The sequence below is a fragment of the Achroia grisella genome, unplaced genomic scaffold, assembly GCF_030625045.1.
Source record: "Achroia grisella isolate CSIRO2021 unplaced genomic scaffold, CSIRO_AGI_Agris_v1 utg4142, whole genome shotgun sequence".
Lineage (NCBI taxonomy): Eukaryota > Metazoa > Arthropoda > Insecta > Lepidoptera > Pyralidae > Achroia > Achroia grisella.
The window spans coordinates 835,653-851,866 of record NW_026712849.1 but is presented as its reverse complement, the minus strand read 5'-3'; the positions used below and the strand labels follow the sequence as shown (position 1 = coordinate 851,866).

General features: G+C 33.6%; 1 protein-coding gene across 1 annotated transcript in view; it reads left to right on the top strand.

Moving 5' to 3' along the window:
* The window catches only part of LOC131844842 (pseudouridylate synthase 7 homolog), an 84,102-nt gene extending 69,430 nt beyond the window's left edge, over positions 1-14,672 (top strand). The window contains exon 12 of the mRNA XM_059193823.1: positions 14,653-14,672. Coding sequence (XP_059049806.1) covers positions 14,653-14,657 — 5 coding nt within the window. The 3' untranslated portion in view covers positions 14,658-14,672. The remainder of the gene's footprint in view (positions 1-14,652) is intronic.
* The last annotated feature ends 1,542 nt before the right edge of the window (positions 14,673-16,214 follow it).

Below are 16,214 nucleotides of genomic sequence, written 5' to 3'. Positions count from 1 at the left end.
CGTTATTTACTTCCTTTCTTACCATATCATCTTTCACACAGTCCATCCATCTCTTTTTCGGCCTTCCTCTGCCCTTATAACCATCCAGATTCATATGTAACACCTTTCTTAAAATATTATCTTATAATTTTAATAGCAATATATTACGTATATATACAAAATTTCATGACAAGTAGTCAACCTAACCTAAGTAATGAACTCACTTGTCATTTACAATAAGTAAATTAAATATATGCAATAAAAGTAAATTTAAAATTTGCATTACTTTCAAAGTTGAAGACAGATGGATAAAATCAATACGAATCGGATGAACGAATGAGAAAAATGTGCAGATGCCATGTAAAAATATTCAAAACGGGCTGTTTAGGGCGGCCATATTACTTTGCTACACAAATGCGACACGCACGCCACCTAGTAGCTACCGAGTACTCACACGCTTCCGTTGACAGCGCCGCAAGATGGCGACCGGCACTCCCGCCAAGTCGACGCTGTCAGCGCCCCGCTTCATTGCACAAAGCACCGCAACAAAATTGCATTTTCTCAACTTGCTTCCACAATTTTAAAACTCATTTGCATAAATACCCTGTTCCAGGCACCTTATAAACTTCCACCCGCGCGGAGCAAAACAACGAGTACACCGGCCACAGATAACCAAATCATAGACAAAGCACACGCGCGCGCCGTTAATTAATTGATACATCACTAATTATAATAACGGAGCTATGTCTCCACCGACAGCGGGCCGTCGAATGAAAACCTCCACCATGTTGTTACTGAATTTTATACTCCATCCCAGTCAGCAGAGCCTCCAAGTTTGCCTCCTTCAAATTCGTTATGCATACAGCACCAAGGGCTGTTGAATACCGTTCGCGTTTATTTATGAACAGGCAAACTTCTGGTGGCTGGTGGGACGTACGAAATACAATATAGGCTCGCCTCCCCGGCCGCGGCCAGCCGGGCCTCCGCCGCGGCGGCACACACCACCAACAATGCATGCGATCGCTGAAAAAGGGCTTTTTATGTATTCAACTTCACAACTCTGTAGCTCATCTGCAAGTCGTATTATGGACCTAATTAACAAGTTAATATGGGTGATCCGAGGGCGCCGCGTCTGCGCACAGCCCCGATTTAAATATCATAGAATTTATAATGTACATTTCCGAACGCAGTCGATATAGTCGCATCCAATAAGTTTGTGGTACGGCGAAATACCAAATCGACTTTAAAATTTCGCTTATACGCCGTTTTATTTGCATTTACCTGTGCAAAAGACGTTAAGTTGGTTTCGGTACATTCGGCTGCGTTGTGCAGGGAGAGGCCGCGATTGCGACTTTGCAATGGTAAGGAGCGTTCAGAAATTCCACCCCACCCGACACCCCTATCACAAAGTATAATGATATCGTCGCGGGCGTTATTATGAGAGTCGTCATAAATATTTCATAGAGGAGAGGGCAGTAATGACCGAGTGACCGGCGATGGACGTTAGCGGTAGGAGAACGCCTCGCTGAATTCACATGTCATTGCGCAATCATCCTCGTCTTTGCCACTAATCCATGTTTACAGCCAACTACTTCAAGATTGCCATTCGGAATTTACACCATGTCACGCTATTAGATGGGAAAACAGATGGGGAATGACGCTATTATTAATAATATCGATAGAAATCTTTTAATGATATTTGAATTCATTTTGAAGATGATGAGCCATTTCAGAAATTACTGGAAAATGTAAACACGCAAGGCTTGTACGAAATTGTGGATCTTAGTCAGGTAGATCATGATGATGATGATTATGATGATGAGGTAAAGGAGCTATAAGCACGCTACGCTTGTACGAAATGATGGAACATAATCATGTAGATGATGATTATAATGATGAGGTAAAGGAGCTCGCGGCTTATCTAATGACAAGTAATTACCGTCATAAGCTCTTGCAACATCATAGGAATAGCAAATTTATTGTCGACATTTTAGTCCCCTCCGATCGATCCCCCGTCCAATTCAAACGGGGATTGAAATTACGACGGCCTGAGCCGAGATTCGAACCCCTAGTGGTGCTCTCAGACTAAGGTCGTATCCGTCAGGCAGGAGTTGGAATTCAGCCGCTCCATAAGTCCTTTCGCGGGTTTGGAGTGCCATGTGCACTCGCCCCCTAACGTCCGGTGAAGCTGTCAAGGCCAGCTGCGGCCAACAGCATTAGAATAGTCCGAAAAAAAAACATTTTAGTAAGTGTGTACTATGTTCTTTACAGATTTAAAGAACATATTACAGGTGAATTTCTTAACAATCCTTTTTAAGTCAAGTAGCTAGCGAAATTGGTGGGTATGGATTGTGACAAAGAATTTTGGCGTACATTAGTGACAAAAAATGTCCTATATGAATTCGAGTTACGGCCACTGATTAGACTATTTCCTTTTGATAAAAATAAAATAGCACATGCTAGTGGTCACTATATTATTCCTAATTGTATCTGTATTTTTGTAATCATGTCTATCCATAAACACCGCCGTCTTAAACCAGGCTGGGGCCCTTGGGCACACTAAAATTCGGGGCCCTTTTGGAAAGTAAAAAAAAAAGCTCATTAAGTAGTAGTATAAGAAAAGATGAAATAAATCTTTTGAGAATAAATGTGTGAGAAAAATCGTCAGTCTTTTGGGGGCCCCCTAATCAGAGCTGAGTTTCTTGTTGGTTCTTCTTAGTAAGAAAGATCTCGAAACTGACGGTAGATTTGACAAATCATAATTCAAAATATCTTTATTCACGTAGGTCTGTAATAGACCTACGTGAATAAAGATATTTTGATTTGACTTTAACTTTGCTTGAGGGTTTGACCCCTTGTATTGTATGTACTATGTCTCTGCTAGAAGCACATTATGTCAGATGAAAGAAGTATAGTAATTAATCTAAGTCCACATAAAGATCAAAAGTCTATAAATCAGGCATTATAAAATTGTTATGTACGTACATCGGATGCTATTGGAGAAGTCTGTTAGTCTCCTTGAAGCTGGGAGGTATGGAGGTAGCTAATTACCACCGGACAGTCGGCGTCCTTTGATCAGGATCGCTTTGATCGGACCCGACACTCGGCGACGTGCGACACTCCTTCCTGTACTACTTGGCAGTTAAAGGGACATTAAAAGAATTGAAGCTCAAAAATATTTCTATAATCTTTTTTAATACTAGCTAAAATCGTTTTATACTATTCATTTCTTTTCTGGATATTATATAGGTTTATATTTCAAATTAAAATTAACTGAAACTGTAGGATACACGAAAACATTGAACTTTTAACAGTATTTTTTATTATTTATATCTATATACTATTCTGATGTATAAGCTATATTACTAAAGTTTCATCAAAATCCATTCAGTAGTTTTTGCGTGAAAGAGTAACAAACATCCATCCATACTTACAAACATTCGTGTTTATAATATAGTGAGATAGATAATTAATAGACTGAGGGAATAATACTAAGTAGCACGATCAAATAAGTATTAAATATGCATTTTCTATTTGTAACAATATTTTCTTTTCCGACGATAATTTACAAGTAAAAAATATTTTCTCTATAATATAAATGAAAATGTTTTAAAAATAAGAATTCTGCAGAGATTTTAATTTCAGCAAAACACAATCACTATTAAACATTAAAATGTAAACAGTGCAATTCAAAAGTTCAGTTTACACAACTCAGAATATTAGGTGGTTAACTAATTCAGGATTAGATGAATGTTTTGATTTTTCCTTTATGTTTTACGTCCACTTGACTCCCGTGTACGCTGCCGGGAGTTCTACCGAATCTCCTTTGACAGAAAACTTGTTAGACTATGTATTAAAATTCAAAAACGACGCACGAGCTCTGTCTCGATTCCTGAAAACATTATTCACAGGATTTGAATAATGATTTTGTTTTAGTCCCTGCTCACACCTCTTAATGTATGCGTGAAGATTGGAGCAGAGCGGGACCCAACTTTGTAATGTGATTTTTGGTCGGACTTAAATGGTTTTCAAACTTAATTTTGTGGGCATTTGTGAGAGCTGTTTATGCAAGAGTTGCTGGGAAGCCTTTGTGATAGCACTTTATACAACTTATGTTGTTATAAAACTGGTTTACACGAAATGTTTTGTAAATTTTGATAAAATCAGAATGTATTCCAGTGAAGAATATGACAATTTGATGGTGTAGTCTATATATATAATGAAACGAATAAATCGCAGTGAAATGTAATAATAATAATATTCTCAGGACAATTCACACAGCGCCATCTAGACCTAAGTTAATAGAATAGAATAGAATAAAAAATCATTTATTCAAATAAACTTACATTGAAACACTTTTGAATAGTCATTACATTTTTTTTAATCTACCGCTCGTTCGGAAAGCTGTCTCATCACAAGAAGAACGAGCAAGAAACTTGCGTGTTGCTCTTTTAAATAATTTATTACTTTACATTTTTAAGTTTAAGTATGTGTTCAATTAAATAGAAAAAATATTGAATATATAACCAACTGGTTAAACAATTAATAAGAGGAAATCAGTCATTGTGATTAGAGCTGACCAGTCCCTACAAGCATATCAAGTTAAGCTAGCTAAAGCTTGTGTTATGAGTACTGGACAACTGATACATATACATTAATTTTTTTAGAGGCCTATGTTCAGCAGTACTGCAGTGGGCTGATAATGATGAAAAGATGTTTTAAATAATGATAAGTAGGTATTATAAATAAATTAGATTTTTGAAAAATATTATACTATTTTTTTATACCATAGGAGGCAAATGATCGTTACATCTGATGGTAAATGATAAGGGCCATCCATGAGCACCTGCAACATCAGGGGAATTTGTTGAGAAACTCTTTTAATATTAATATATTTAAGGTTTTCATGTATTCTATAATCAAAACTATAAAAACTAAATTATATTATGTCACTTCACTCTCTACCATCTTAGCATTTTTCCAGTCATAAATAGTTTTACTACATATTTCTACAACAGAATTGCAGCTGAGTTGTCAGCCTTTTCTTGTTGGTTTCAATATTGTATCGGTTTGGAAATACCATTGACGAAAGACGAATGCACAACTATACAACTTATATATATTTTTTTAACGGTAGGTTCCAGATCTTCAGATTTATTATTCTCGATAATTTAGATTTGTTTTTCTTGATTTTCTTTACATAACAAAAGAATATTCAATGCAAATATACAAAATACAATATTTTCTTGAAAGTACCCGCCACCTAATCCTGCGAGTTCGTCCTTGTGAAATTTAACTTTATTCTTCTAAAATAAAAGTAGCCTAATATACTCCTTATTACATCAGCTACCTGCCAAAAAAAGTCCCGTCAAAATCGGTCCAGCCATTTCAGAGATTATCCGGAACAAACAGACAGACAGACAGACAAAAATTGTAAACAATGTCATTTTTGTATATGTACCGTATTTATATTCATATGCAAGTAGTAAAAAGTTATTTCAATATTACAAACAGACACTTCAATTTTATTTATATGTATAGATTACACAAACTTAAAATTACATAGTTATCTGACGTTCATATTTAACTACAGAACTCAGACTTATTGTTAGAAGGAGATAGTGATATTTTAGGAATGATATCCTATATTTCAGGAATAGTTTTTTTTTTTTTTTTCGGACTACTCTAATGCTGTTGGCCGTATTTAAGATGGCACTACAAACTCAGACTTATTGTTAGAAAGAGATGGCGAATTTTTAGGAATGATATCCTATATTTCAGGAATAGTGTAAGAATTTCCTTGTTCCAACAACACTATAATCTAAATATTTTATATTTCAAAGCGGCACCAAAGCAGATTATACGAGTACCAAGTAGGTCGCTAGACACGCTCACATTACTAACAAATTATAGCACAAAGTTAAGCAATTTTGGCTTTTATGTCCAAGCTATAAACGTTTTATTTGTGCGACTGTGTGTCGTTTAATTTGTTACGTACAGTAAGTGATTCGGCGGCCATAAAAATGTTAATGTACCAAAAACAAACAGCGTCTAATATATGCACGGGGGTGAATTAAAGAGAATCCAGAGGCTGCAATCTCTTCTTCTTCCCTCGATAAGATAACGGTGAATTGAATTTATTTATGTACACACAAAAGATTGTAATCTCATGAAGAACTTCGGCGTCCAAGTAAATTAAGTAATTTATAAATTACTAGCCAATCGCACGTGTGTACATGTATTATATATATAAACCTTCCTCTTGAATCACTCTATCTATTAAAAAAAACCGCTTCAAAATCCGGTGCGTAGTTTTAAAGATTTAATCATACATAGGGATAGACAGCGATAGCGACTTTGTTTTATACTATGTAATGATGATAGAAATTAATACTTCATACATGACTTAAACCATTGAACTACCTATTTTAATTTTAAGTCTATAATTGTTTTAGAACTTAATGTTTCACTATATGTTGTATATCATATAGTAGTGACGGCCGCTGGTAATGCTTCATTTTCGCCCTCCTATACAAAGATGATGAATGACCAGGAAACATTGCAACATTTCTTAAGTCTTTTATACCGTGAAAATATCCCAAAGTTACTTATATACGACCTATGAATGCCCCATTCGGTCCCTTTATATTTATATAAATATATATTGACAAGGTTGTAAAACCTTATTATAGTCACCAAAATGTAAAGGACTTTATCAATTACATTCCTCTGTTGATATCAAATGTTGTTCAATTAATTTCTGGGTTCGATTCCTTGCACGGTGCAAACATTTGTATTCCTGAATATGATTAATTGTATCGGTTTGGGTATTTTCTATGTATAATATGTATGCTTTTATGTTTTTATAGAAAAACTTAAAATCCATAGCACTGACATTATTATCTGATTACACTAATAATGAGTGCGTAGCGACTTCTATGTTGATTATCGCATGCCTCTTACTTGTTATACTGTAATTATTATATAAAAAAACATCTATTAAAAAGAGCAACACACAAGTTTCTTGCTAATTCTTCTTGTGATGAATCTGCATTCCGAATGAGTGGTAGAATCAAATATGACTATTCAAAAGTAATTGAAATGAATACATAGAAATAGAAATAATCTTTATTTGAATAAAGATTATTTCTATTTCTATGTATTTACGAAAAAAAATCTATGTACTTGTATAGTACCGGTAACACAAGCTTTAGCTAGCTTAACTTGGGACTAGATGGCGCTGTGTGAATTGTCCTGAGATTATTATTATATTATTATTAATTCACTAATCCCAGTAATTCCGCTCCCAACCGAAATATACACAGGTCTATATATAATATCATGATGGATTCACGGACGAAAATATTCAGATATTATTCAAATTAATTCAGACGAGAGGTGCGCAACTGTTTTTGTTTTACGAAAATATAACTCGGATGAAAACGTGGATGACCAAATGATCGGAATGTATTTGGGAATGAAGTTATTATGAAAAATAGCGTGTGTTGTGGTGGGGCACCTTTGTGTTGAGGCGATATGTGTACTAATAAATAATATGTATTGTTGTGAAACTGCTTTAGTTTAACTATGTAATATTATGTTATCTGTGGTTTAACTTTTTATATTTAAAAAGTAATGTATCATAAAATTTTGATAGTTCGTTCCTAAGATTATTGTAAAAAGTTATATTATATTTTTCTTTCTGAATTTGCTAATATATTTTATTTCTTTATATAATAGAATATATATAATTAGTAGATCGATTAGAAAGTGTAATTCATCTATAAATCCTAACATCCTATGTACCTGCTGTCCCGGAACCTATTGATAATAATAATAATCTCAACACAATTCACACAGCGCCATCTAGTCCCAAGTTAAGCTATATAAAGCTTGTGTTACGGGTACTAGATAACTGCTACAAATTTATACACAGATATTTTTTTTTCGTAAATACGTACATTTTATACATAGAAAACACCCAGACCGATACAAACAATCATACTCATAAATACAAATGTTTGTGCCGTGCGAGGAATCGAACCCGCGACCATCGGACGTAAAGCGGTGTGCTAGACCGCTAGACCACCGAGGTCGTCATATTATTATTATTAGTATTTAGAAATAGAAATAGAAATAATCTTTATTCAAATAAACTCATTACAAGCACTTTTGAATAGTCATATTTTGATTCTACCACTCATTCGGAATGCAGACTCATCACAAGAAGAACGAGCAAGAAACTTGTGTGTTGCTCTTTTTTTAATAGATGTTTTTTTATATAAATAATTACAGTATAACAAGTAAGAGGCATGCGATAATCAACATAGAAATCGCTACGCACTCATTATTAGTGTAATTAGATAATATTGTCAGTGCTATGGATTTAAAGTTTTTCTATAAAAACATTATTATCGTTAAGGAATTCATCAATTTTATAGTAAGCTTTTTTGCAAAGAAACTGTTTTATTTGACATTTAAATCTTTTTTCTGGCAGATTTATAATAGACTCTGGTATTTTATTGTAAAACCTTACGCAATTTCCATAAAACGAATTACTAATTTTAGCCAAACGACATTTAGGTAAAATCAGTTTGTTATTGTTACGTAAGCTTTTATTGGTGCAATCACTAACTCTTTTGAAACTGTCTATATTTTTCCTGGTATAGATGATATTTTCATAAATGTATTGAGAAGCAATAAGCAAAGTATTATATCTTTATCCACAAGATCATTGATTTATCCAATCCATCACATGTATGTTTGCAGCAGAAGAATGGTATTGTCTTTTAATAATATTTTTACAGTAATGTCAATCAGTATTTGATAACTAAACTATTATCAAGTCGAAATCGGTGAGATACCGTATATACATCTAACAGTGTGAATGTTAGAAAGGCAAATTATTGGCTGCTTTAGATATAGCTACAAATTATAAATCAATTATATTTTCTGCGATATTTTCATCAACATTTATATCTTGTTTTTTATTAGATTTTCTATGTTTTATTTGTAAAAAAAAAATAAAAATTATTAACTCTTGAGCTCGGATAATTTTATATTCCGTTAAATGAGAGGGACTGACTGAAAATCAGCGCTGTGCAGTGTACGTGTAACGTTACGCTCACAACGTCAGCTGAGTCAGCCATTTTTGTCCAGAATACGCAGTGAGGTACTACTGTTGCTATTTTATACGTAGTTTAAGAGGTTTTTTTTTATATAGTTTTTGTTCAACAAACAGTGTACGAACTCAAATGTATATCTATCTTTTGTTCTGGCAATAATATTATTATTTTTTAAACTTAAGAAATATTCTCATCTCCACTCTTAAGGAGAGAAGATGGCAACTTATCTCCGGCAGAAGCACAGTCGGCCGGGGTTCAGGGCCCCAGGGAGAGAAACCGGCGCCACATTCTGCATCTTTCCCGGGAGTGAGCCACTTCGGAATCCCAACCGTCTGAGATGTTGTTACAGACTGGTATAAGACCGTTCACCGACATAACGATTGGAATGATTTCGGTGGACATCACCCCCCACATTTCGGTCACCTCGTGAGCCAGGTCGAGATATTTTCTCTTTTCTCGGTTTTGGCTTTCTTATTATTATTAATTATTAAATAACGTGTGTGAGAATAATTTACTTACTTCTATTTTTCTTTTTATTGCACTTAAATACAAGATTTCAAATACATATTTGAAATGTTGGTCGCAAAAGTGGACTCATCTCTAAAAACGATCTCTGCCAGTCGACAAATAATAAAAATAAGAAAAGACAGAAGTAAAATAACTAAGGAATTAAAGTCCAATACAATATATAGCAAAACTCCTTGATAGGTCTTTACATTATTTTTGAATTTTATAATCCAATTTTTTTTATTTATACTTTTTGTCTGTCATCATTACATAGTACAAAACAAAGTCGCTGTCCCTATTTATGCTTAAATCTTTAAAACTACGCAATATATTCTGAAGCGTTTTTTTAATAGATAGAGTGATTCAAGAGAAATGTTGATATGTATAATACATGTACATCTGAGCGAAGCCGTGGCGAGTAGCTAGTTCTATTATACATCGCTGTTGTATTAGTCGCATTTTTTTTTATATCCGTATTTTTCCTCGTAAAACCTTCAATATATTTAAACACGTTGACTTTCAGACAAAGAGTAGTTTATTTTTTTTTTTAATTACAACCAATCATACAAAGATGGCACATTACGTTTTGTTAATATATATATATATATATATCGTTTTGTTACATTAGAAACTTAAATCTAACACAATACCTCTCACTCATTAGGTACATCAGAAACCTCCGCTTCACAATATATAATTACAAATACAATATACATTTAGATGCAACATAAAAATATAATATATATATATATCGTTACCATAAGAGAACAGAAAAGGTAACGTAAACCATAATAAAAATTTACTATAAGAATCAAGACAGTGAAACAAAAAGGAAAAAAAAATCTTTAACATTAAATGAAAATTCCCGTGCATGAACATCTGTTGCCATGCACGCTTGTCATTTAAATAATCATTTAGTATAACGAAGTTTTAAATTATGGGGAACTGAATTCTTTGTCATTTTTTCATTTATGACGACGTCGGTGGTCTAGCGGTTTAGCACACCGCTTTATGACCGATGGTCGCGGGTTCGATTCCTCGCACGGCACAAACATTTGTATTTATGAGTATGATTGTTTCTATCGCTATAGGTGTTTTCTATGTATAATATATATGTATGTAGGAAAACAAATTATCTATGTATTTGTATCAGTTGTCTAGTACCCATAACATAAGCTTTAGCTTTACTTGGGTCTAGATGGCGTTGTGTGAATTGTCCTGAGATTATTATTATATTGGCAAAATACCGTCTTGAAAGTACATCGTTAGCGGGTAGTTGATTCGGGGTGGGCTGAGTCAAATCCAACAACAACGCAGTACCGTTTAGTTTAGATTTCATTTAACTGGAGGGTTCAGTAAGGGACTATGATTAAATATTGTAAGGTATTTTATTTTGTTATGTTTATCGTATAGTAACGTGTTTATTTATTTATAATACTATATCTTTACTACACACTCTACACTCTAATTCTATTGTTTTTTCATTACATAATATTCTTCGTATCATTAAATATAATAGCCGTATCCTTCATCTAATGTACCTACATATAAACTTTAGCATGTAAGATCTAGTGGGGGACCTGGTGACCCGTGATACAGGTTCTTCGGATACCTAGTACAGGCACCAGTTCTCCACAAATCTGTAATTTTATATGGAATTTTGCTTCAAAGGCTCTGTAGTATTTTATACTAAGTATGTTTTTGTGGAGAAAAATAAATATATACATGTATATATATTTTTGTTTATTATTATTATTTTTTATTTTCTTATTATTATTATTATTATATTATCTTTACATAATAGAACATAAAGTCGCTTGCGCATTCTATTTCGCTTAGAACTTTTAAACTACGCAACGGATTTTAATGCAGTTTTTAGCAGTAGATAGAGTGATCCAAGAGGAAGGTTTATATATATATATTAAATACAGTTGCTTAAAGCAAATGACAGAATTAGAGTCGTGTCGTATCAACGTTTAAAGAGTATGATGGAAGATCGTAGAAAGTGTCAAAAGCTCCACCAACAAGAGCGTCGCTGTTAAATTATGAATGAATGAATGTATTAAAGTATTCAACATAATTAAAAAGCAATATAACATAGCATATATACGTATATTTTAAACCATATTCCGATTTTGCTTCTTAACTTGGTCTGGATCGCAAATATTTTAAGTAAACTACTCAAGAAGACAGGATCGCCAAAGAACACGATGGAAAGATGACATCAACCTGACTCTGACTTTGATTTTACCTAAATGTCGTTTGGCTAAAGTTAGTAATTCGTTTTATGGCAATTGCGTAAGGTTTTACAATAAAATACCAGAGTCTGTTATAAATCTGCCAGAAAAAAGATTTAAATGTCAAATAAAACAGTTCCTTTGCAAAAAAGCTTACTATAAAATTGAAGAATTCGTTAACGATAATAATGTTTTTATAGAAAAACTTTAAATCCATAGCACTGACAATATTATCTGATTACATTAATAATGAGTGCGTAGCGACTTCTATGTTGATTATCGCATGCCTCTTACTTGTTATACTGTCATTATTTATATAAAAAAAAACATCTATTAAAAAGAGCAACACACAAGTTTCTTGCTCATTCTTCTTGTGATGAATCTGCATTCCGAATGAGTGGTAGAATCAAAATATGACTATTCAAAAGTGCTTGTAATGAGTTTATTTGAATAAAGATTATTTTTATTTCTATTTCTATTTCTACTCTGGGACCGTTCTGGAACAGGGTTCCGGAAGACAGAGCTTAGTGGAGAGGGCTGGAGGAGCCAGCTCTCTCCACTGAGCTCTCTCTTCCGGAATTCCTATGCCAAAAGGCCCAACTTTACTGTAACCCAACTTTCGGAAGAAAGGGCTATATTATTATTATTAAACTCATGAAGTGTTTTCAGTTATACTTTACTGTACCCTAAAAAAGAAAAATACTTTCTTGAGCATCTGCGAGACACAGTTTCAGTTCATTTAGCCACCAAAATGTATATAAAAAGTTAAGGCGCTTCCCTCTCCAAGTGTTCTTAGGACCTATTTTGAATAAAGGCATTCCATACACGTACCGCAAGAAATTATTCACTTTAAATAATCTGCATTGTTTTGCAATTGATTAAATCGAAATAATGAGAAAAATACTTCGATACTAAATATAATTATGTTATATGGAATTTTTAAATGATTAAAGTGATGGCTGGCTCATCCGTCATACTCGTGAACGGGTGCTGCTTGTAGGGACTGGTCTGCTCTAATCACTATGACTGATTTCCTCTTATTAATTGTTTAACCAGTTGGTTATGTATTCAATATTTTTTCATTTTTGAGTATTTAATTGAATTAGTGCTAATTGGTGGTTTGTATTCGCACACTTAAACTTAAAAATGTAAAGTAATAATAAAATTATTTAAAAGAGCAACACGCAAGTTTCTTGCTCGTTCTTCTTGTGATGAGACAGCTTTCCGAACGAGCGGTAGATTAAAAAAAAAAAAAATGTTATGACTATTCAAAAGTGTTTCAATGTAAGTTTATTTGAATAAATGATTTTCTATTCTATTCTATTCTATTATTGTATGTATGGCAATGTATATGCGGTATTTCTGGCGTTACATGAACATGTGATGTTTGTAGGGCCGTTCATGTACCATATATAGGCTACAGTTACCGTTTACCATCTGGTGGATGGTCAGCTTGTTTACAATTGCAATTACTTGTGAAAGATAAGAAAATATTACACATGTGAATGTATGAGTAGCAAGAGTTGAATGTAAGAATAGAAGCCAACAGTCAAAACTAGGCTTCCAAGTTATATCCTAATGTTATTCATTGTCTGATGATGCCTTGTTCAGAGGCGAAAGACGAGTCCTAATATGGGTGTAAACTGAAATACGGTCGGAATTTGATCACCATTAGAGGTTTATGCATCCAGTAGCGGTAGTCAGGTTTTCGCACTGAATATTTGTGGTCTCTCACAAGCTAATGCTAGCGGAATTAAACAAAATAATATAAATCCATTAAGTAATGAATTTATCGATAAATAATCATCATATATATAATCTCACATGCTAATTGTAGTGGGATTAAACAATCTGATACTTTTTGCTTTGTTATTTATCTGTAGCGACTTTGCGACTGACCGCGTGCATATCGTCGTCCCGTGAATAGCTGTCTTGTGAAGTTTTTTGAATAATGCGAGTGTTATGGCTCGAAATACGGTTCATTTGGCGCGAGAAAACTTCACTAAGTGCGTGAGGAAATCATATTCATATTTTTTCCAGTTCGACTGTTCGCGACGGTGAATTTGAATAAAGTAGATACTGCCGACTGTATATTCTGTCGCATTAGCATCTTGTAGCTGTCTTTTAAATTGATAAACTTTTATTTTTCGACCGTTTACAACTTCTTTGTGAGATCTGTAGATTCGTTTAGTTGTCGATCTCTTTCGTTGATACTGTACTTCCACGTTTCGGAATGTTGTATTTTTTTGTATATTTCGTACGGAAAGAAATTTGGTTTTGTTTCATCGTAATTTATATTCAAACATGTATTTTATTAAAATGAGCTTCGTTGGAGAGTTTAAAAAGTTTATGTTTAAAATATCATGTAATTTTGGATGTGTTTACTAGAAGAATTGATACAAAGTCTGTAATAGTATGTCTATCTTACTTAATTCTGCTACCAGCACTAAAACTTAAGTTATTTTATCTTACACCTGCTACTATCTGGTTTTACAAGTTGTGTTCAAAATATAAAATCGAAATAAAAAAAATCAAATAACCCCGTCATATTTTTTTATCACTATACTCATCATCCATTTCGGCTAGTTACTTCAGTTGACAAGAATGAGAAAGAAAGAAAAAGAAGAAGGTAAGAAGCTACTTGTACATTTTTATTTGTTAGTATCTGGTACCCGTGATTTCGTCAACTTTTTTAATATTAATACAATTGAATTATCTAAAATTAAACTACCCCAAGTTGTTCCTTATAATATTAGCTATCTGAGATTGAAAGACCCTTCAAAATCGATTCTGCTGTTTCACAGATTAGCAAGAACAAACAGACAAACAAATAGAAGAAAGACCTCATCCTCGGTAATAGCAGCGCGTGTGACGGTCACACTTAGTCACACACAGAGGGTTTGAGGCTACTCATATAATTAAGACCTTGTTTGGTAATAAACAATATTTTTATAAATACGATAGCAATGTGCAAGTAATTCATAAAGATGTATATATATTTAGCTTTTTTTTGTACTGCACAGGGGCAAACAAGCATGCGGCTCACCTGATGGTAAGTGATTACCGCTGTTCATGAGCAACACCACCTTTTAAAAAGGAATAAGCTCTTTTCTTGAAGGTTTCAATATTGTATCGGTTCAGAAATGCCATTGCTGTACGGTGATTCCACAATGTGGTTGTGCGTCGTAAAAGTTTATAGAAAACTGCACTATAGAGAAACGCTATTCATCCAGAAGATCAGGATGGTATTTTAATTTCTGGCAGATGGTACGATGGTGAAATTCAGCATCTGGTATTAATCCGAACAATTCCTCAGAACACTCACCTTGATATATGCGGTAGATAATGCACAGAAACGTAGTATCTCTCCGCAGAGCCGACGGGTCGAGTCTATCTAATATTGATAAAGCGACGCAATTTTTAGCCAATCAGACTTGAATTCACGACCATTCAAGTCTATAAGTTACTAAACCACAAGCCTGTTAGTTTTATAAACTGAAATTTCCACAGGAACGTGTGATGAAAATGTTGCTCAGAATCACAGACGGGCGAGTGTTACCAGAGCGAACTTAATTCCACCCTCAACGCCGCCGCAAAGAAAACTTACCTTGAAATTAATATTTCTTTCATTAAAATCTTGTAATATTTTCGCTGCTGCATGCATAAGTAATGTCCATGAATAAGTTTACATGCAAAAATTCAGCGCTGAACTCGCTCCCTGATTGAACGAGGATATTGTTTCAATTTGATTTGCTACTACGCCGTTGTTTGATCGACATCTTGCTATTTATTCAATTAAAGCAAATATTTGGTTTTAGATAATCAGATTCCTTTGTATTTGTATTAAGCTTTGTTTAATATCAACCTGAACCCCGTTATTTAAAATTAAGGTTTGAAATTGCGTAAGGTTTTACAACAAACTACCAGTCTGTTCTAAATTTGCCGGAAAAAATATTCAGCAATGTCGCACAAAACACTTCCTTTGTAAAAAAAGTTTATTGTACAATTGAAGTGTTTGTAAATTATTAAATTAAGATTAAAATGTATAATAGAAAAAACTTAAAATTCATACCGCTGACAATATTATCTGATTGCACTAAGAATGAGTGCGTAGCGGTTTCTATATTGATTATCGCATCTTACTTGATATTGTGTAATTAAATTTGAACAATGCTACTCATGAATACAAATGTCTGTGCCTAGACCCAAGTTAAGCTAGGTAAAGCTTGTGTTATGGGTACTAGATAATTAATACAAACACATAGATATTTTTCTTCGTAAATACATACATATTATACATAGAAAATATCCATACCGATACAATCATACTCATGAATAAATAATTGTTTGTGCCGTGCGAGGAATC